This window comes from Cherax quadricarinatus, chromosome 23 (genome assembly GCF_038502225.1).
Source record: "Cherax quadricarinatus isolate ZL_2023a chromosome 23, ASM3850222v1, whole genome shotgun sequence".
Lineage (NCBI taxonomy): Eukaryota > Metazoa > Arthropoda > Malacostraca > Decapoda > Parastacidae > Cherax > Cherax quadricarinatus.
The window spans coordinates 28,175,843-28,200,303 of NC_091314.1; the positions used below are offsets into that span (position 1 = coordinate 28,175,843).

Here is a 24,461-nt window from a genome sequence, read left to right on the forward strand (position 1 = left end):
ACACATGGTGAACACTTGAACACATGGTGAACACATGGTGAACACATGTTGAATACTTGGTGAACACATGGCGAACACTTAGTGAACATCATAACTCAGTATCACTACAGTGTGTTCATCAGTGTCACTACTGTGTGTTCAGTGTCACTATTGTGTGTTCAGTGTCATTACTGTGTGTTCAGTATCACTACTGTGTGTTCATCAGTATCACTACTGTGTGTTCAGTATCACTACTGTGTGTTCAGTATCACTACTGTGTGTTCAGTATCACAACTGTGTGTTCAGTATCACTACTGTATGTTCAGTATCACTACTGTGTGTTCAGTATCACTACTGTATGTTCATCAGTATCACTACTGTGTGTTCAGTATCACTACTGTGTGTTCATCAGTATCACTACTGTGTGTTCAGTATCACTACTGTATGTTCATCAGTATCACTACTGTGTGTTCATCAGTATCACTACTGTGTGTTTATCAGTATCACTACTGTGTGTTCATTATCACTACTGTGTGTTCAGTATCACTACTGTATGTTCAGTATCACTACTGTGTGTTCATCAGTATCACTACTGTGTGTTCATCAGTATCACTACTGTGTGTTCATCAGTATCACTACTGTGTGTTCAGTATCACAACTGTGTGTTCAGTATCACTACTGTATGTTCAGTATCACTACTGTGTGTTCAGTATCACTACTGTATGTTCATCAGTATCACTACTGTGTGTTCAGTATCACTACTGTGTGTTCATCAGTATCACTACTGTGTGTTCATCAGTATCACTACTGTGTGTTCATCAGTATCACTACTGTGTGTTCAGTATCACTACTGTGTGTTCAGTATCACTACTGTATGTTCAGTATCACTACTGTGTGTTCATCAGTATCACTACTGTGTGTTCATCTGTATCACTACTGTGTGTTCATCAGTATCACTACTGTGTGTTCAGTATCACTACTGTGTGTTCAGTATCACTACTGTATGTTCAGTATCACTACTGTGTGTTCATCAGTATCACTACTGTGTGTTCATCAGTATCACTACTGTGTGTTCAGTATCACTACTGTGTGTTCATCAGTATCACTACTGTGTGTTCAGTATCACTACTGTGTGTTCATCAGTATCACAACTGTGTGTTCAGTATCACTACTGTGTGTTCATCAGTATCACTACTGTGTGTTCAGTATCACGACTGTGTGTTCAGTATCACTACTGTGTGTTCATCAGTATCACTACTGTGTGTTCAGTATCACTACTGTGTGTTCAGTATCACTACTGTGTGTTCATCAGTATCACTACTGTGTGTTCGGTATCACTACTGTGTGTTCAGTATCACTACTGTGTGTTCAGTATCACAACTGTGTGTTCAGCATCACTACTGTATGTTCATCAGTATCACTACTGTGTGTTCATCAGTATCACTACTGTGTGTTCATCAGTATCACTACTGTATGTTCAGTATCACTACTGTGTGTTCGGTATCACTACTGTGTGTTCATCAGTATCACTACTGTGTGTTCATCAGTATCACTACTGTGTGTTCATCAGTATCACTACTGTGTGTTCATCAGTATCACTACTGTGTGTTCATCAGTATCACTACTGTGTGTTCAGTATCACTACTGTGTGTTCAGTATCACTACTGTGTTCAGTATCACTACTGTGTGTTCATCAGTATCACTACTGTGTGTTCATCAGTATCACTACTGTGTGTTCATCAGTATCACTACTGTGTGTTCATCAGTATCACTACTGTGTGTTCATCAGTATCACTACTGTGTGTTCAGTATCACGACTGTGTGTTCAGTATCACTACTGTGTGTTCATCAGTATCACTACTGTGTGTTCAGTATCACTACTGTGTGTTCAGTATCACTACTGTGTGTTCAGTATCACTACTGTGTGTTCGGTATCACTACTGTGTGTTCAGTATCACTACTGTGTGTTCAGTATCACAACTGTGTGTTCAGTATCACTACTGTATGTTCATCAGTATCACTACTGTGTGTTCATCAGTATCACTACTGTGTGTTCATCAGTATCACTACTGTATGTTCAGTATCACTACTGTGTGTTCGGTATAACTACTGTGTGTTCATCAGTATCACTACTGTGTGTTCATCAGTATCACTACTGTGTGTTCATCAGTATCACTACTGTGTGTTCATCAGTATCACTACTGTGTGTTCAGTATCACTACTGTGTGTTCAGTATCACTACTGTGTTCAGTATCACTACTGTGTGTTCAGTATCACTACTGTGTGTTCATCAGTATCACTACTGTGTGTTCATCAGTATCACTACTGTGTGTTCATCAGTATCACTACTGTGTGTTCATCAGTATCACTAATGTGTGTTCATCAGTATCACTACTGTGTGTTCATCAGTATCACTACTGTGTGTTCATCAGTATCACTACTGTGTGTTCATCAGTATCACTACTGTGTGTTCATCAGTATCACTACTGTGTGTTCATCAGTATCACTACTGTGTGTTCATCAGTATCACTACTGTGTGTTCAGTATCACTACTGTGTGTTCAGTATCACTACTGTGTTCAGTATCACTACTGTGTGTTCATCAGTATCACTACTGTGTGTTCATCAGTATCACTACTGTGTGTTCATCAGTATCACTACTGTGTGTTCATCAGTATCACTACTGTGTGTTCAGTATCACTACTGTGTGTTCAGTATCACTACTGTGTGTTCGGTATCACTACTGTGTGTTCATCAGTATCACTACTGTGTGTTCATCAGTATCACTACTGTGTGTTCATCAGTATCACTACTGTGTGTTCATCAGTATCACTACTGTGTGTTCATCAGTATCACTACTGTGTGTTCATCAGTATCACTACTGTGTGTTCATCAGTATCACTACTGTGTGTTCATCAGTATCACTACTGTGTGTTCATCAGTATCACTACTGTGTTTTCAGTATCACTACTGTGTTCAGTATCACTACTGTGTGTTCAGTATCACTACTGTGTGTTCAGTATCACTACTGTGTTCAGTATCACTACTGTGTGTTCATCAGTATCACTACTGTGTGTTCAGTATCACTACTGTGTGTTCAGTATCACTACTGTGTTCAGTATCACTACTGTGTGTTCGGTATCACTACTGTGTGTTCATCAGTATCACTACTGTGTGTTCATCAGTATCACTACTGTGTGTTCATCAGTATCACTACTGTGTGTTCATCAGTATCACTACTGTGTGTTCATCAGTATCACTACTGTGTGTTCATCAGTATCACTACTGTGTGTTCAGTATCACTACTGTGTTCAGTATCACTACTGTGTGTTCAGTATCACTACTGTGTGTTCATCAGTATCACTACTGTGTGTTCAGTATCACTACTGTGTGTTCATCAGTATCACTATTGTGTGTTCATCAGTATCACTACTGTGTGTTCATCAGTATCACTACTGTGTGTTCATCAGTATCGCTACTGTGTGTTCATCAGTATCCCTACTGTGTGTTCATCAGTATCACTACTGTGTGTTCATCAGTATCACTACTGTGTGTTCATCAGTATCACTACTGTGTGTTCATCAGTATCACTACTGTGTGTTCATCAGTATCGCTACTGTGTGTTCATCAGTATCACTACTGTGTGTTCATCAGTATCACTACTGTGTGTTCATCAGTATCACTACTGTGTGTTCAGTATCACTACTGTGTGTTCAGTATCACTACTGTGTGTTCAGTATCACTACTGTGTGTTCAGTATCACTACTGTGTGTTCGGTATCACTACTGTGTGTTCGGTATCACTACTGTGTGTTCAGTATCACTACTGTGTGTTCGGTATCACTACTGTGTGTTCAGTATCACTACTGTGTGTTCAGTATCACTACTGTGTTCAGTATCACTACTGTGTGTTCAGTATCACTACTGTGTGTTCAGTATCACTACTGTGTGTTCGGTATCACTACTGTGTGTTCAGTATCACTACTGTGTGTTCAGTATCACTACTGTGTTCAGTATCACTACTGTGTGTTCAGTATCACTACTGTGTGTTCAGTATAACTACTGTGTGTTCAGTATCAATACTGTGTGTTCGGTATCAATACTGTGTGTTCAGTATCACTACTGTGTGTTCAGTATCACTACTGTGTGTTCAGTATCACTACTGTGTGTTCAGTATCACTACTGTGTGTTCAGTATCACTACTGTGTTCAGTATCACTACTGTGTGTTCAGTATCACTACTGTGTGTTCAGTATCACTACTGTGTGTTCGGTATCACTACTGTGTGTTCAGTATCACTACTGTGTGTTCAGTATCACTACTGTGTTCAGTATCACTACTGTGTGTTCAGTATCACTACTGTGTGTTCAGTATCACTACTGTGTGTTCAGTATCACTACTGTGTGTTCGGTATCAATACTGTGTGTTCAGTATCACTACTGTGTGTTCAGTATCACTACTGTGTGTTCAGTATCACTACTGTGTGTTCGGTATCACTACTGTGTGTTCAGTATCACTACTGTGTGTTCAGTATCACTACTGTGTTCAGTATCACTACTGTGTTCGGTATCACTACTGTGTTCGGTATCACTACTGTGTTCAGTATCACTACTGTGTTCGGTATCACTACTGTGTGTTCGGTATCATGGTTAATGCATCAGTTTGCCGCTGATGTTATGAATAAACATAAAACACAACAATAACTGGACGGATAAAAGGCGTTGATAATTTCTATGTCCATGAAGCGAGGGAGAGACAGGGAGGGAGGGAAGGAGGGAGGGAGGGAGGGAGGGAGGGAGGGAGGACGGGAGGGAGGGAGGGAGGGAAGACGGGAGGGAGATACTGAGGTTGCACTAGGGACCATAGTTGTCTGTCATCCTGTCACGTGTCTAGGATTATGACTATATGAACAGCGACCCCTGGATCCCCACCCCGTGACCCCTCCCTTGCCCACCCTTTACCCCTTCCTAACCTCTGTATCCCCTGAACGCTCCCTCACCCACCCTGCCACCTCCTGACCCCTCCCTTATTCCTGTCATCTATCCTGCCACTTCTCTCTTCCTACATCTCTTTCTTTCCTCTGTCTCCTGTGTGTAATTTCTCTTGCTTCCACTCTGGGGTGATCGGGATATCTTTATAAAAATTCAGTTTCTCGTGTGTGTGTCATATGATGTCTTGAGAAACGGTACTTACCAGGTGATAGTAACTCCAGCTCTACTGGAAAGAAGCCTTTTGAAGCCCATGTAGCTTAACCTTTGCTGGAATACTTGACGGTATCCTTATTATCCTGCTGAAATCTGTCAGCTCAGTCTGACGAACTTCAACACCTTGTATGAGCACCATCATCCTCGGTGGTGGTTCCTTTCCTCGCCTTCCCAGTTCCTCCTCAGTTCCTGCTTTTCTTAGTTCCTCCTCAGTCCCGGATTACCTGGGTTCCTTCCCAGCTGGAGCACTCTAAGGTTGCCTCCCGGTCCAGGGTTGTGGTGACTGGCACAACTGGGAATTGAATGGGTGATCCGGTTAAGGTCTCAGTTCTGAGGAAGACTGACGAGGGGCAATAATAAGACGAGTAATTGCTCGTTGGGGTGTAACAACCTCATCACAGGTCACGTGACCAGGATTACCACAAGTGATTGCTTAACGCGTCAGTCCCACCATCTTTATTGCCTATGGAAATAACCAACTTTGAGCTTTTTTTTTTTTTCCTTTTGAGTTGCAAATTCACGTTATTTCTCCCGATCATAACGTTTTGGGCTCCCCCAATTTGTTCTTTTCTTAGTGACAAAAAATCTTTTAGGCTCCGAAAAACTTATGGCTGCCAAAAATCACCTTAGTTACACGCCAAAAACACTGCGAAGCCAAAAATCACGATATTTCTCCCTTCAAAATTCAGTAGGTCTCCAGATTCACATTAATTATGTCACCAAAATGCTTCTCGGGGCCTGAATCTACTTATTTCTTACGCCTAAACTATTTAGTTACCAAATGTGCATTATTTTGACCGCCAAGATTCCGTGGGGAGCACAGCGTATGATCACTAACTGAGATTAATGTAAATCTTGATGTTAATGTGACTTGTGACCTTAATAACACACCTGATGACAACAACCATTACAACTGTCAAACAAACCCCTGTCTTAAACACTGAATTATCCTTGATGATAACATTCTAGATGTCAACATCACTGACGTTAACGTTATTGACGTTAACATCATTGATGTTATCATCACTTATATTATCATCATTGATGTTATCATCATTGATGTTATCATTACTGATGTTATCATCATCATTGGTGTTATCATAGAGATGAAATAACCTTCGCGCGATAGACATAACCTAAAACTAATTAAATAATATATATATATATATATATATATATATTTATATATATATATATATATATATATATATATATATATATATATATATATATATATATATATATATACATATATATATGTCGTGCCGAATAGGCAGAACTTGCGATCTTGGCTTAAATAGCAACGCTCATCTTGCCATATAGGACAAGCGAAAATTTGTGTATGCAATAATTTCGCCAAAATCATTCTGAACCTAACTAAAAAAATATATTTCACTGTGTTTGTTTTGTATTAAATTATTGTAAACAAATCTAAAATATATGTAGTTGGGTTAAGCTATAATAAATTGTTCTTGTTATAATAAGGTTAGGTAAGTTTTCTAAGATTCTTTTGGAGCAAAATTAAAAAAAAATGCATTAACATTAATGAAAAAATATATCTTTAAACGTATAAGAGAAAATTTTAGAAAGGACTTAATTTTAAATGAGTTCTTGCTAATTGACCAGTTTTACATATTCGGCACGACATATATATATATATATATATATATATATATATAATATATGTATATATATATATATATATATATATATATATATATATATATATATATATATATATATATATATATATATATATATATATATATATATATATATATATATATAAATTGCGTTCACTTATCTCTGATTCTTGTAAAAATACAACATACGTTTTTTCTTTTGTTCCTGAAAGTTTGAGTTTAGTTTTAAAACTTATACTTCAACACATCTGACGGTGTTTTATTTCAACACAAGAGCCGTTTTGTGTTACACTTTTTATTTAGTATAATAATCAGAGTTGATCAAATTTATTTGCATAAGTATTGTGAGTGTTACAGAGAACCAGGATGACTGATTGTGTGTTACAGAGAACCAGGATGACTGATTGTGTGTTACAGAGAACCAGGATGACTGATTGTGTGTTACAGAGAACCAGGATGACTGATTGTGAGTGTTACAGAGAACCAGGATGACTGATTGTGAGTGTTACAGAGAACCAGGATGACTGATTGTGAGTGTTACAGAGAGCCATTACGATTGATTGTGAGTGTTACAGAGAGCCAGGGTGACTGATTGTGAGTGTTACAGAGAGCCATTACGATTGATTGTGAGTGTTACAGAGAACCAGGATGACTGATTGTGAGTGTTACAGAGAGCCAGGATGACTGATTGTGAGTGTTACAGAGAGACAGGATTGTCATGTGGGATTTTCGATACGTGGATGGGTAAAAATACTCACGTAGGCTGGTAGTACGTATAATATATAACGGGAAGTATGGAAAGCGCCAACAGCCGACCTGCCTCTCTGCTGCCTATCTTCGACTGACCCATAGTGCCTATGGGTGAGGGTGTTTGAAATCCTGCTATGGTCAGCAGCAATATGAATACAGTCAATGATTCACACAGACGGTTGGTAGTGAGTCATCTACTGGTATACTGGTTACTGGTAACTGGTTACTAGGAACTGGTACTACTACTGAGAGCTCGGCGACGCTAACATATCTCGTCCCGACATACAACTGATACAAACTAGAGACGGCAGGTGTACGGCTTGGGCTGATTCTATACAATGTCAAAGTACACAACAATTGAACATTATAACATACATAAGTAGAATATTGGAATGGAAGCTTACATAATTGAAACTGTAATAAAACTGTAATGCAATACAAGGTATAATATAGCACAACTCATCGAATGAAACTCAACGTTGGGATTACACAATAGAAGCGATAAAAAAAAATTTGATCAATCGATCTGTATTCATGTGATCTACGGATTCTGAGGAAGGAATATATACAAAGAAAGAAGTGTTTAACAGAAAGGCAGATTCGGTGCACTCAAATCTAGACTGTTAACTCTCAGAATTCGGAGAGAACGTGAACACAAAAAAAAAAAATTCTTGAATACTGATAAGTTGATACTGTAATTATTCATCTATACAGGTTATTTACATTTAACCCCAACTCTGCTAGGGTGAGATTGATATATGCAGAATGGGTGTCATCTCTGGGAGAATCAAACTCTGTTGCACTGGCTAACTCATGCTGTATTTGAGGCAAATCTGAATTGGAAGTAACAAATGATACTTGAGGATTTCTCAATACCTGTCGTGTACGTAGGGAATAACGACATTCAGGTTGATCGTCTGACTGAGTATCAGAGGTAGAGAGTACAGGATCAGGAGGATTGTCAGAGTCTGTCACATTAGTCTGGGTTGGAGCATCATTATCATCACATACTAACTTCATATGATCTAAATGCGATTCTTTATACTGATCAGTACTAATTTCTATAACCTTATACTTATTACCAGTGATATGTTCAACTACTCGATAAGGACCAACAAACTTTTGATCAAGCTTAGGCATTGCAGACGTTTTGTTAAAGTTAGTCAGCATAACTCTCGAACCTACTTTGATTTTGGATGGCTTTGCTCGAGTGTTTGCGACTCTTGTAAATTCTGCTGTTGATTTATGAAGTGTTTCACGGATTCTTCTAAAAACACTTTGAGCTAAGCTGGTACGAGTTGCTATGAAATCATCAGGGTTGTAATTTGGCTTCGGATTAGAATATAGCAACTCATAAGGCAAACGTTTATCTACACCATACAATGCATAATGTGGAGTGTCACCTATAGAAACATTGTAAGCAGAATTTATAGCACACTGCACATCAGGTATAACTTCGTCCCAAGTTTCACTGTTGGGATTGATAGTGGCTCTCAAGACATCAAGTACTTTCTTATTGGTACGTTCCGCTAACCCATTGCTGGCAGGATGATGAGGAACAATGGTGGATTTAGAGATCTTGTGAGACCTCTAAAGATAGGGGAGGATCGTAATCCAAACGCCATACAGAGGAAGTGATAATGACCTGTAGGCGTGGAGAATGCAGTTAGCTCTTGGCTGTCCTCGTGAAGAGGGACTTGCCAAAACCCTTGTAACAAGTCCAGGGTTGAAAAGACTTTGTTATCTCCGATGTTACGTAAAAGATCACCCAGTACAGGAAGTGGGAAGCGATCTGGGATAGTTTTCGCATTTAACTTCCTAAAGTCAATCACTGGGCGCCAAGTACCATCATTCTTAGGTACTAGGATCAAGGACGCATTCCAAGGTGAATTGCTAGGTGCAATAACTCCATCATCAAGCATTTGATTGATCAATTCTTCTGCGACAGCAACTTGTGAATGAGGCATTCTGTACGCAGGTATATAGATAGGTCTAGTACCAGGTTCAAGTGGAATACGATGGGACTACAGAGAGACAGGATGACTGATTGTGAGTGTTACAGAGAGCCATTACGATTGATTGTGAGTGTTACAGAGAGCCATTACGATTGATTGTGAGTGTTACAGAGAGCCAGGGTGACTGATTGTGAGTGTTACAGAGAGCCAGGATGACTGATTGTGAGTGTTACAGAGAGCCATTACGATTGATTGTGAGTGTTACAGAGAGCCAGGGTGATTGATTGTGAGTGTTACAGAGAGCCAGGATGACTGATTGTGAGTGTTACAGAGAGACAGGGTGACTGGTTGTGAGTGTTACAGAGAACCAGGGTGACTGATTGTGAGTGCTACAGAGAGCCAGGATGACTGATTGTGAGCATTACAGAGAACCAGGATGACTGATTGTGAGTGTTACAGAGAACCAGGATGAATGATTGTGTTACAGAGAGCCAGGATGACTGATTGTGAGTGTTACAGAGAGCCAGGATGACCGATTGTGAGTGTTACAGAGAGACAGGATAACTGATTGTGAGTGTTACAGAGAGTCATTACGATTGATTGTGAGTGTTACAGAGAGCCAGGATGACTGATTGTGAGTGTTACAGAGAGCCAGGATGACTGATTGTGAGTGTTACAGAGAGCCAGGATGACTGATTGTGAGTGTTACAGAGAACCAGGATGACTGATTGTGAGTGTTACAGAGAGCCAGGATGACTGATTGTGAGTGTTACAGAGAACCAGGATGAATGATTGTGAGTGTTACAGAGAACCAGGATGACTGATTGTGAGTGTTACAGAGAGCCAGGATGACTGATTGTGAGTGTTACAGAGAGCCAGGATGACTGATTGTGAGTGTTACAGAGAGCCAGGATGACCGATTGTGAGTGTTACAGAGAGACAGGATAACTGATTGTGAGTGTTACAGAGAGTCATTATGATTGATTGTGAGTGTTACAGAGAGCCAGGATGACTGATTGTGAATACTGGACTCTAATACATTCTATATCAAGGGCTAGTTATTGTACCCTACGGGTTTACCGCTTTCCCATGAATATAATAATAATAATAATAATAATAATAATAATAATAATAATAATAATAATAATAATAACAAAACAATGAGGATTATAATAATAATAATCTAGTCAACTCGTAGATTATCTTTATATAAAATTCGGTCTGTTATCATTTGATTATACAACAGTAAACTCACATTCTTATCATTTTTTTACTTTTTCGGTGACTGGAGCAATAACGTCCTCCTCATCTGCTTAAGAAATTGCATATGTAACACCTAGGTGTCTTACCCTGCATATGTAACACCTGGGTGTCTTACCTGGCATATGTAACACCTGGGTGTCTTACCTGGCATATGTAACACCTGGGTGTCTTACCTGGCATATGTAACACCTAGGTGTCTTACCTGGCATATGTAACACCTAGGTGTCTTACCTGGCATATGTAACACCTGGGTGTCTTACCTGGCATATGTAACACCTGGGTGTCTTACCTGGCATATGTAACACCTGGGTGTCTTACCTGGCATATGTAACACCTAGGTGTCTTACCTGGCATATGTAACACCTAGGTGTCTTACCTGGCATATGTAACACCTGGGTGTCTTACCTGGCATATGTAACACCTGGGTGTCTTACCTGGCATATGTAACACCTGGGTGTCTTACCTGGCATATGTAACACCTGGGTGTCTTACCTGGCATATGTAACACCTAGGTGTCTTACCTGGCATATGTAACACCTGGGTGTCTTACCTGGCATATGTGACACCTGGGTGTCTTACCTGGCATATGTAACACCTAGGTGTCTTACCTGGCATATGTAACACCTGGGTGTCTTATCTGGCATATGTAACACCTGGGTGTCTTACCTGGCATATGTAACACCTAGGTGTCTTACCTGGCATATGTAACACCTGGGTGTCTTACCTGGCATATGTGACACCTGGGTGTCTTACCTGGCATATGTAACACCTGGGTGTCTTACCTGGCAAATGTAACACCTGGGTGTCTTACCTGGCATATGTAACACCTGGGTGTCTTACCTGGTATTTGTAACACCTGGGTGTCTTACCTGGCATATGTAACACCTGGGTATCTTACCTGGCATATGTAACACCTGGGTGTCTTACCTGGCATATGTAACATCTGGGTGTCTTACCTGGCATATGTAACACCTGGGTGTCTTACCTGGCATATGTAACACCTGGGTGTCTTACCTGGCATATGTAACACCTGGGTGTCTTACCTGGCATACGTAACATCTGGGTGTCTTACCTGGTATATGTAACATTTGGGTGTCTTACCTGGCATATGTAACACCTGGGTGCCTTACCTATCATATGTAACACCTGGGTGCCTTACCTGGCATATGTAACACCTGGGTGTCTTACCTGGCATATGTAACATCTGGGTGTCTTACCTGGCATATGTAACACCTGGGTATCTTACCTGGCATATGTAACACCTGGGTGTCTTACCTGGCATACGTAACATCTGGGTGTCTTACCTTGTATATGTAACATTTGGGTGTCTTACCTGACATATGTAACACCTGGGTGCCTTACCTATCATATGTAACACCTGGGTGCCTTACCTGGCATATGTAACACCTGGGTGTCTTACCTGGCATATGTAACATCTGGGTGTCTTACCTGGCATATTTAACATCTGGATGTCTTACCTGGCATATGTAACACCTGGGTGTCTTACCTGGCATATGTAACACCTGGGTGTCTTACCTGGCATATGTAACACCTGGGTGTCTTACCTGGCATATGTAACATCTGGGTGTCTTACCTGGCATATGTAACACCTTGGTGTCTTACCTGGCATATGTAACACCTGGGTGTCTTACCTGGCACATGTAACATCTGGGTGTCTTACCTGGCATATGTAACATCTGGGTGTCTTACCTGGCATATGAAACATCTGGGTGTCTTACCTAGCATATGTAACACTTGGGTGCCTTACCTATCATATGTAACACCTGGGTGCCTTACCTGGCATATGTAACATCTGGGTGTCTTACCTGGCATATGTAACATCTGGGTGTTTTACCTGGCATATGTAACACCTGGGTGTCTTACCTGGCATATGTAACATCTGGGTGTCTTACCTATCATATGTAACATCTGGGTGTCTTGCCTGGCATATGTAACATCTGGGTGTCTTACCTATCATATGTAGCACCTGGGTGTCTTACCTGGCATATGTAACATCTGGGTGTCTTACCTATCATATGTAACATCTGGGTGTCTTGTCTGGCATATGTAACATCTGGGTATGTAACATCTGTGTGTCTTACCTATTATATGTAACACCTGGGTTTCTTACCTGGCATGTGTAACATCTGGGTGTCTTACCTATCATATGTAACACCTGGGTGTCTTACCTGGCACATGTAACATCTGGGTGTCTTACCTATCATATATAACACCTGGATGTCTTATCTGGCATATGTAACATCTGGGTGTCTTACCTATCATATGTAACACATGGGTGTCTTACCTGGCATATGTAACATCTGGGTGTCTTATTTATCATATATAACACCTGGGTGTCTTGCCTGGCATATGTAACATCTGGGTGTCTTACCTATCATATGTAACACCTGGGTGTCTTACATGGCATATGTAACATCTGGGTGTCTTACCTATCATATGTAACACCTGGGTGTCTTACCTGGCATATGTAACATCTGGGTGTCTTACCTATCATATGTAACACCTGGGTGTCTTACCTGGCATATGTAACACCTGGGTGTCTTGCCTGGCATATGTAACATCTGGGTGTCTTACCTGGCATATGTAACATCTGGGTGTCTTACCTGGCATATATAACATCTTGGTGTCTTACCTGGCATATGTAACACCTGGGTGTCTTACCTGGCATATGTAACATCTTGGTGTCTTACCTGGCATATGTAACACCTGGGTGTCTTACCTGGCATATGTAACACCTGGGTGTCTTACCTCACATATGTAACATCTGGGTGTCTTACCTCACATATGTAACACCTGGGTGTCTTGCCTGGCATATATAACACCTGGGTGTCTTACCTCACATATGTAACATCTGGGTGTCTTACCTCACATATGTAACACCTGGGTGTCTTGCCTGGCATATATAACACCTGGGTGTCTTACCTCACATATGTAACACCTGGGTGTCTTACCTGGCATATGTAACACCTGGGTGTCTTACTTGGCATATGTAACACCTGGGTGTCTTACCTGGTATATGTAACATCTGGGTGTCTTACCTCACATATGTAACATCTGGGTGTCTTACCTCACATATGTAACACCTGGGTGTCTTACCTCACATATGTAACACCTGGGTGTCTTACCTCACATATGTAACATCTGGGTGTCTTACCTCACATATGTAACACCTGGGTGTCTTACCTCACATATGTAACACCTGGGTGTCTTACCTCACATATGTAACACCTGGGTGTCTTACCTCACATATGTAACACCTGGGTGTCTTACCTCACATATGTAACACCTGGGTGTCTTTCCTCACATATGTAACACCTGGGTGTCTTACCTCACATATGTAACATCTGGGTGTCTTACCTCACATATGTAACACCTGGGTGTCTTACCTCACATATGTAACACCTGGGTGTCTTACCTCACATATGTAACATCTGGGTGTCTTACCTCACATATGTAACACCTGGGTGTCTTACCTCACATATGTAACACCTGGGTGTCTTACCTCACATATGTAACACCTGGGTGTCTTACCTCACATATGTAACACCTGGGTGTCTTACCTCACATATGTAACACCTGGGTGTCTTACCTCACATATGTAACACCTGGGTGTCTTACCTCACATATGTAACATCTGGGTGTATTACCGCTACAGTACATTCTCATATCCTCTTATGCTTCATTTCCAGTTATCATAGTTCTACTTCTTGTACTGTTTCTCTCACACTTTAACCTCTGGTTGTCACCTAAACTCTTTCCATCAGGATGAACCGATACGACGTCGTTTGATTTCACCGCCAATGTGTGGGTTAGTGTTGAATTGTTGCAGTCACTGCACTGTGGGTTAATGCTGAATTGTTGTAGTCACGGTATTGTGGGTTAGTGTTGAACTGTTGCAGTCACAGTACTGTGGGTGAGTGTTAAATTGTTGTAGTCACGGTATGATGATTGTCATGCCTCAGAGTATTTTATGGTGAAGGGTTGCAGTACTGGTATAAAACTTAAATATTGGTTTGAGTGACCCATTGTTGACCCAGGTGAGAGAGCAGTAGAAACAGCAGCAACAACAGCAGCAACTGCAGCAGCAACAACAGCAGCAACAATAGCAGCAACTTTACTGAGACAGATATTATTATATATTAGAGGAATCTAGCTAACATTGTCTCTACCTTCTATCACATGTTCCAACACAGGCTATTCAATGCTTGCTCATTATATCGCGAAATGTTTATGCATTTTTATTATTATTATTACTTATATGTTATTATTATTATTATTATTATTATTATTATTATTATTATTATTATTATATTTTATTACATGTTATTATTATTTTATTACATGTAGAGAGGATGGAACAAAATAGAATGACTTTAAGAATGTATAAATCTGCAGTGGAGGGAAGGCGGGGTAGGAGTCAGCCTAGGAGAGGTTGGTGGGAGGGGTAAAGGAGGTTTTGTGTGCGAGGGGCTTGGACTGCCAGCAAGCATACTTCAGCGTGTTAGATAAGAGCAAATGGAGACAAATGGTTTTCAGGACTTGACGTGCTGTTGGAGTGTGAGCAAGGTAACATTTATGAAGGAATTCAGGGAAACCGGCAGGCCGGACTTGAGTCCTGGAGATGGGAAGTACAGTGTCTGCACTCTGAAGGAGGGTGTTAATGTTGCAGTTTTATAACTGTAGTGTAAGCGCGCCTCTGGCAAGACAGTGATGGAGTGAATTATGATGGAAGTTTTTCTTTTTCGGGCCACCCTGCCTTGGTGGGAGACGGCCGATGTGTTAATAAAAAAATAAATATTATTTATATTATTATTTTTAATTTATTGTCTTATATAAACTCAAGCTGTAGTGAATATCAACATATAAAGAGAAGAATGGACGGGGACTCGAACCATAGTCCTGGCACATTATACATATTATTATTATTCATATAAACAGATAATTATTATACATATATAAGGAATTATAATTATTATACATATCATTGCACAGTGTAAGCTGTCTCTACTGTCTTTAATTCAAGCTGTCTTCACCTTTTTTATATAAAGGTTGTCTCCATATAAACTACTTAGAGACACATACACATAAGCAGAACGTAGAAGTATAAGAAGAGAATAGTGTAGCCCTGTTGTAAGTCTACTGGCCGAGCCTGGGCAAGTCTAACTCACACCCACCCACATATTCAGACATCTTGACAGTAACAGATTAAAATGACTAAGGTATTAAACCAATCTGCCAAGCAGTGTCAATGAGACGAGCAATTTGGGTAACTTTAAGGATAGGTTTAATAATTCTAAGTAGCCCACAAGTGGGCCAGATCATAACTAGCCCACAAGTGAGCTAATTGTGATCTGGGATCCTCCTCAGCTGAAGAGGATCCCAGAAGGGGATCGAAATATACAGATCAATTAACCTCTTGAGTTTCTGTGTCCATGTGGGTTATTACTGAGCATCGACAGGTGTTTATTACACTTTAGTTATTCATATATATATATATATATATATATATATATATATAAATATATATATATAAATATATATATATAAATATATATATATATATATAAATATATATATATAAATATATATATAAATATATATATAAATATATAAATATATATATAAATATATAAATATATATATATAAATATATATATAAATATATATATGTAGTAGGTTGGTAGACAGCAACCACCCAGGGAAGTACTACCGTCCTGCCAGATGACTGTGAAACAGAAACCTGTAACTGTTTTGCATGATGGTAGGATTGTTGGTTTCTTTTTCTGTCTCATAAACACGCTAGATAACAGGGATATCTTGCTACTCCTACTTACACTTTGGTCACACTTCACAGACACGCACATGCATATATATATATACATACATCTAGGTTTTTCTCCTTTTTCTAAATAGCTCTTGTTCCTCTTTATTTCTTCTATTGTCCATGGGGAAGTGGAAAAGAATCTTTCCTCCATAAGCCATGCGTGTCGTATGAGGCGACTAAAATGCCGGGAGCAATGGGCTAGTAACCCCTTCTCCTGTAGACATTTACTAAAAAAGAGAAGAAGAAAAACTTTATAAAACTGGGATGCTTAAATGTGCGTGGATGTAGTGCGGATGACAAGAAACAGATGATTGCTGATGTTATGAATGAAAAGAAGTTGGATGTCTTGGCCCTAAGCGAAACAAAGCTGAAGGGGGTAGGGGAGTTTCGGTGGGGGGAAATAAATGGGATTAAATCTGGAGTATCTGAGAGAGTTAGAGCAAAGGAAGGGGTAGCAGTAATGTTGAATGATCAGTTACGGAAGGAGGAAAGAGAATATGAATGTGTAAATTCAAGAATTATGTGGATTAAAGTAAAGGTTGGATGCGAGAAGTGGGTCATAATAAGCGTGTATGCACCTGGAGAAGAGAGGAATGCAGAGGAGAGAGAGAGATTTTGGGAGATGTTAAGTGAATGTATAGGAGCCTTTGAACCAAGTGAGAGAGTAATTGTGGTAGGAGACCTGAATGCTAAAGTAGGAGAAACTTTTAGAGAGGGTGTGGTAGGTAAGTTTGGGGTGCCAGGTGTAAATGATAATGGGAGCCCTTTGATTGAACTTTGTATAGAAAGGGGTTTAGTTATAGGTAATACATATTTTAAGAAAAAGAGGATAAATAAGTATACAAGATATGATGTAGGGCGAAATGACAGTAGTTTGTTGGATTATGTATTGGTAGATAAAAGACTGTTGAGTAGACTTCAGGATGTACATGTTTATAGAGGGGCCACAGATATATCAGATCACTTTCTAGTTGTAGCTACACTGAGAGTAAAAGGTAGATGGGATACAAGGAGAATAGAAGCATCAGGGAAGAGAGAGGTGAAGGTTTATAAACTAAAACAGGACGCAGTTAGGGTAAGATATAAACAGCTATTGGAGGATAGATGGGCTAATGAGAGCATAGGCAATGGGGTCGAAGAGGTATGGGGTAGGTTTAAAAATGTAGTGTTAGAGTGTTCAGCAGAAGTTTGTGGTTACAGGAAAGTGGATGCGGGAGGGAAGAGGAGCGATTGGTGGAATGATGATGTGAAGAGAGTAGTAAGGGAGAAAAAGTTAGCATATGAGAAGTTTTTACAAAGTAGAAGTGATGCAAGGAGGGAAGAGTATATGGAGAAAAAGAGAGAGGTTAAGAGAGTGGTGAAGCAATGTAAAAAGAGAGCAAATGAGAGAGTGGGTGAGATGTTATCAACAAATTTTGTTGAAAATAAGAAAAAGTTTTGGAGTGAGATTAATAAGTTAAGAAAGCCTAGAGAACAAATGGATTTGTCAGTTAAAAATAGGAGAGGAGAGTTATTAAATGGAGAGTTAGAGGTATTGGGAAGATGGAGGGAATATTTTGAGGAATTGTTAAATGTTGATGAAGATAGGGAAGCTGTGATTTCGTGTATAGGGCAAGGAGGAACAACATCTTGTAGGAGTGAGGAAGAGCCAGTTGTGAGTGTGGGGGAAGTTCGTGAGGCAGTAGGTAAAATGAAAGGGGGTAAGGCAGCCGGGATTGATGGGATAAAGATAGAAATGTTAAAAGCAGGTGGGGATATAGTTTTGGAGTGGTTGGTGCAATTATTTAATAAATGTATGGAAGAGGGTAAGGTACCTAGGGATTGGCAGAGAGCATGCATAGTTCCTTTGTATAAAGGCAAAGGGGATAAAAGAGAGTGCAAAAATTATAGGGGGATAAGTCTGTTGAGTATACCTGGCAAAGTGTATGGTAGAGTTATTATTGAAAGAATTAAGAGTAAGACGGAGAATAGGATAGCAGATGAACAAGGAGGCTTTAGGAAAGGTAGGGGGTGTGTGGACCAGGTGTTTACAGTGAAACATATAAGTGAACAGTATTTAGATAAGGCTAAAGAGGTCTTTGTGGCATTTATGGATTTGGAAAAGGCGTATGACAGGGTGGATAGGGGGGCAATGTGGCAGATGTTGCAGGTGTATGGTGTAGGAGGTAGGTTACTGAAAGCAGTGAAGAGTTTTTACGAGGATAGTGAGGCTCAAGTTAGAGTATGTAGGAAAGAGGGAAATTATTTCCCAGTAAAAGTAGGCCTTAGACAAGGATGTGTGATGTCACCGTGGTTGTTTAATATATTTATAGATGGGGTTGTAAGAGAAGTAAATGCGAGGGTCTTGGCAAGAGGCGTGGAGTTAAAAGATAAAAAATCACACATAAAGTGGGAGTTGTCACAGTTGCTCTTTGCTGATGACACTGTGCTCTTGGGAGATTCTGAAGAGAAGTTGCAGAGATTGGTGGATGAATTTGGTAGGGTGTGCAAAAGAAGAACATTGAAAGTGAATACAGGAAAGAGTAAGATTATGAGGATAACAAAAAGATTAGGTGATGAAAGACTGGATATCAGATTGGAGGGAGAGAGTATGGAGGAGGTGAATGTATTCAGATATTTGGGAGTGGACGTGTCAGCGGATGGGTCTATGAAAGATGAGGTGAATCATAGAATTGATGAGGGGAAAAGGGTGAGTGGTACACTTAGGAGTCTGTGGAGACAAAGAACTTTGTCCTTGGAGGCAAAGAGGGGAATGTATGAGAGCATAGTTTTACCAACGCTCTTATATGGGTGTGAAGCATGGGTGATGAATGTTGCAGCGAGGAGAAGGCTGGAGGCAGTGGAGATGTCATGTCTGAGGGCAATGTGTGGTGTGAACATAATGCAGAGAATTCGCAGTTTGGAAGTTAGGAGGAGGTGCGGGATTACCAAAACTGTTGTCCAGAGGGCTGAGGAAGGGTTGCTGAGGTGGTTCGGACATGTGGAGAGAATGGAGCGAAACAGAATAACTTCAAGAGTGTATCAGTCTGTAGTGGAAGGAAAGCAGGGTAGGGGTCGGCCTAGGAAAGGTTGGAGGGAGGGGGTAAAGGAGGTTTTGTGTGCGAGGGGCTTGGACTTCCAGCAGGCATGCGTGAGCGTGTTTGATAGGAGTGAATGGAGACGAATGGTTTTTAATACTTGACGTGCTGTTGGAGTGTGAGCAAAGTAACATTTATGAAGGGGTTCAGGGAAACCGGCAGGCCGGACTTGAGTCCTGGAGATGGGAAGTACAGTGCCTGCACTCTGAAGGAGGGGTGTTAATGTTGCAGTTTAAAAACTGTAGTGTAAAGTACCATTCTGGCAAGACAGTGATGGAGTGAATGATGGTGAAAGTTTTTCTTTTTCGGGCCACCCTGCCTTGGTGGGAATCGGCCAGTGTGATAATAATAATAATAATAATAATAATATATATAGAACCAGAGGGGACAATGAGATACATGCCGGCTGAAGGTCTGAGAGAGTCTGGCTCCTGGAACTATTATCACGGACGAGGTAATTAGGTAATCACACCAGGCCCCTTAACTCCTCCCTGACAAGGCAGGATGCCTCGGCATATCTAATGGTAACCAGGTTATCTAATTTGTATAACACCACTGGATAGCTGTGCTTTCCTTGCGTACAGCTATGAAAGATTACAGGATTTGTGGTTGGTCTTGTGTACACCGATGAAATACATAGCGCACTTTGTGCACGCAATAGTACATCATATATGAGTGCAACATACGTCAGTTAGTGTAACATTCATCATTGAGTGCAGTATGAGTGTAACATAGAGTGAATGAATCATGCAGAAGTGCAACATAGAGAAATGAGTGTATCATGCAGGGGTGCAACATAGAGAAGTGAGTGCATCATGCAGGGGTGCATCATAGAGAAGTGAGTGTATCATATATGGGTGCAACATAGAGAAGTGAGTGCATCATGCAGGGGTGCAACGAAGAGAAGTGAGTGTATCGTACATGGGTGCAACATAGAGAAGTGAGTGTATCATACATGGGTGCAACATAGAGAAATGAGTGTATCATGCAAGGGTGCAACATAGAGAAGTGAGTGTATCATGCAAGGGTGCAACATAGAGAAGTGAGTGTATCATGCAAGGGTGCAACATAGAGAAGTGAGTGTATCATGCAAGGGTGCAACATAGAGAAGTGAGTGTATCATACATGGGTGCAACATAGAGAAGTGAGTATAATATGAGGTAACATGTGTGTGTTCTTCCCCCTACAGTATGTCAGGGTCGTTGAGCTCCATGGGAGGGTCGTGTCTGCAGCAGAGGGACGCAGCTTCAGCTTACCCCTACATGTTCCACGACCCGCTCTCCTCCCTCTCCTCCTCGTACCAGCGGTCTTCCTCCCAGCTCGCTTCCTGCGGCAACTCAGTGTCGCAGGCGGCAGTGTCCTCCTTCAACGCCGCCAGTCATGCGGCGGCCGCCTCCTACGCCGCCGCCACCTCCTCCGCAAATGGAACTGGCACAGGTGAGTCTCCCTGCATTATTAATTTGCATCACTCTATTGACTTATTTGTTTATAAAGGGCTCTTGATCCAAGGAATTGGATCTATTCTACAATTCCATGGACGAAACCTGATGACGTCCCGTTTCCTAGGCGCTGCAGGACTCATACCAATTTAGCGCTTCTCCATGATAATACTAACAGTAATTCTTGGTATAAAGTAATCCTTGGAATAAAGGGAGGTAATACAGAACGAGTTTTTAGTTGACACGACGCTGGCCGCACGCGGTCCACAGTGTGTATCACAGCCTGGCTGATCAGGAGCTGACCTGAGGATTTCATCAAGTTTTGTCTTCAAGACAGCCAGGAGTCTGTTGGTGGTTCCTCTTATGTCATTAAATGGTTTACAAAACCGACACGTTGATATATGAGACACTTGTGCAACATCTGGGTATCCTTATTCTGGAAACGTTTCATCACACAGTGGCTTCTTTAGTCCAATGCGGAAAAAGGTGGAATAAGAGGAGGAGTTTGAGGTAATCAGTCCCTAAGGTTGGAGTCGATGTGTTCAGTCCGTCAGTCTTGACAAAAGTGCAGCATATTCGCGGAGACGGTACTTATAAGCCCCATCACACAAGCTCCCACAACCTGCTCCCACACTCTCCCCAAAGCTCCTACAAGCCCTGTCAAGTTCCCCCAAGCTTCTCTTACACGCTCCCAAACGCTATTCAAATCTCCCACAAGCTCTCCCATGCTTCTCAAAGCTCCCACAAGCTCTCCCATGCTTCTCAAAGCTTCCACAAGCTCTTACAAGCTCCCACAAGCTCCCATAAGCTCAGAAGCTAATCCCTCTTTACCCAACCACTCAGAGATATACGAACTGTCACACACGGCTGCCCTCTGCTCCCTAAGGGTTTAGCGTTTCTCCTTACATATAATAATAATGCCTACTGCTTTCCCCTTTGATGGTGATGAAGGGCTCTTGATTCAAGAAATTGGAGCTATCCCCTCCCCTTCCTCAGATCAAACTTCATAACGTAACATTGCCTGCACGATCCTTTCTTGTCTCACTGCTTGACAAATCTACATGTTGTGTCACACGAATGGTCTGGGACCAGGCATGTGATGCAGGCCTGCTCTGGGACCAGGCGTGTGACACAGGCCTGGTCTGGGACCAGGAGTGTGACGCAGGTCTGGTCTGGGACCAGGCGTGTGACGCAAGTCTGGTCTGGGACCAGGCGTGTGACGCAGGTCTGGCCTGGGACCAGGCATGTGACGCAGGTCTGGTCTTGGACCAGGCATGTGACGCAGGTCTGGTCTGGGACCAGGCATGTGACGCAGGTCTGGTCCGGGACCAGGCGTGTGACGCAGGTCTGGCCTGGGACCAGGTGTGTGACGCAGGTGTGGCCTAAGACCAGGAGTGTAATACAGGTCTGGTCTGGAACCAGGCGTGTGATGCAGGTCTGGCCTAACACCAGGCGTGTGACGCAGGTCTGGTCTGGGACCTACAAGTAACCTACAAGTAACCGACATATACCTCCAGGTAACCTACAAGTAACTTACAGGTAAGTTAGAGGTAGCCTCCAGGTATCCTACAGGTAACTTACAAGTAACTTGCAGTTAACCTACAGGTAACCTACAGGTAACCTACAGGTAACCTATAAGTAATCTACAGGTAACCTACAAGTAACCTACAGGTAACCTACAAGTAACCTACAGGTAACCTACAGGTAAATTAGTAATAACTAATAAAAGAATGGTTAAGATTCCTCTTAATATTTATGGAGAGCGGTAAACTCGTGTGTGTCTTTCATGGCAGTGAGTGACGGAGGCTGGATCTTCCTTCCGGAGGCGCTACCCACACAGCCAGTCAAGCTGAGGGAAAGGATAGAAAACTCAGTATCATAAACATTGGTAATTGATAACGACAAACTAGTTTAGAAATTCACGTGAGCAAATACAAGGACATATTACAAAACTTGATTAGCGTTCCAGTATCGAAATGTTTTCTAATAAATATGTCAAAGTGTCTGCTCACGTATCTTTCTAAAGCAGTAACTCACTCAGCAGACGATTGATCACGAGTGAATGTAGTTTAGTGGCGAGCGAGTGCAGGTGAGAACAACGGGTTGAGTGCCACAAGGAGACATGTGCCGTTTAAACACTCGCTGTGGAGACATCTAATTTAACTTAACCTAAAACGGCGCTAGTTTTTACCGCTTTTGTTAACACATTAACGGGAGAACAACTCAGCTCGGGGCAGGACCAGAAAAATACAACATTGTGGACAAAAGTTTGGGTCCAGTAAAAACAAAATCTTTAATATTTTAGCTTTGGAAGGTGTTTATAGAGCGTTCTATATATATACAAGAGGGGAGAGCTTATTGTAAGGTAATGAACCAACCAGACCAGTATTTAGACACTGTGTACACATACACTTTATCTGATGTACATACACTTGTGTATATACGCTATATCTTGTGTACATCCACTTGTATATACACATTGGTGCACATGCACCTGTGTGCACCTGTGGTGTAAGTAAGCTTGTGTACAAACTATGGTGTACAAATACTTGCGTATATAATATCTAGCTAGTATATACACTTACATATATATTATTTTCTATGTAGAGATCTATGGTAAAAATTAGATCCTCAGTGAGTGAAGAAGAACAACTGACTCGCTGACCTAACAAACCTGCATTAACAATGTCAACAATAACAACTCGAAGACTGAGGGACTGATTACCTCAGGTTTTTATATAATTCTATAGTCTTCATATTATGTCCTTGTATTGATAAAGCCACTGGAGGGTGAAACGTCTACAAATAAAGATACCCAGATGTTGCACATGTGTCTAATTCCGCATCAAAAATAATGTCTAGGAATAAGAGGCTGATCGGTCACAGAAAAATCAGGATCAAAATGATTAGAAGGTGGTTTGTGAGGCGAGGATCAGAGGAACTCAGAGGAAACATTTGTTATATTAGCCAGGCAGTGAGTATATTGACTTAATATTAGGCCAGTCTTGCTCTCACCTGCCTTCATCGCTGCCTTGTTTAAGTGGAGGAATTCTGAACACGTGTACTCACCTGTGTCACCTGTGGTGGTGGTGCAGGGGGTGGTGGTGCTGGTGGTGATGGTGCTGGTGGTGATGGTGCTGGTGGTGGCGGTGCTGGTGGTGGCGGTGTTGGTGTTGGTGGTGGCGGTGTTGGTGATGGTGGTGCTGGTGGTGATGGTGTTAGCGGTGATGGTGCTGGTGATGCTGGTGGTGGTTGTGATGGTGTTGGTGGTGGCGGTGTTGGTGGTGATGGTTGTAGCGGTGGTGATGC

General features: G+C 41.3%; 1 protein-coding gene across 2 annotated transcripts in view; it reads left to right on the forward strand.

Moving 5' to 3' along the window:
* toy (twin of eyeless) overlaps positions 1-24,461 on the forward strand; it is a 562,297-nt gene that overhangs the window by 519,121 nt on the left and 18,715 nt on the right. For both annotated transcript variants that reach the window (XM_070088032.1, XM_053772308.2), the window contains one exon: positions 20,903-21,150. In XM_070088032.1, the coding sequence (XP_069944133.1) occupies positions 20,903-21,150 (248 nt within the window). The remainder of the gene's footprint in view (positions 1-20,902; positions 21,151-24,461) is intronic.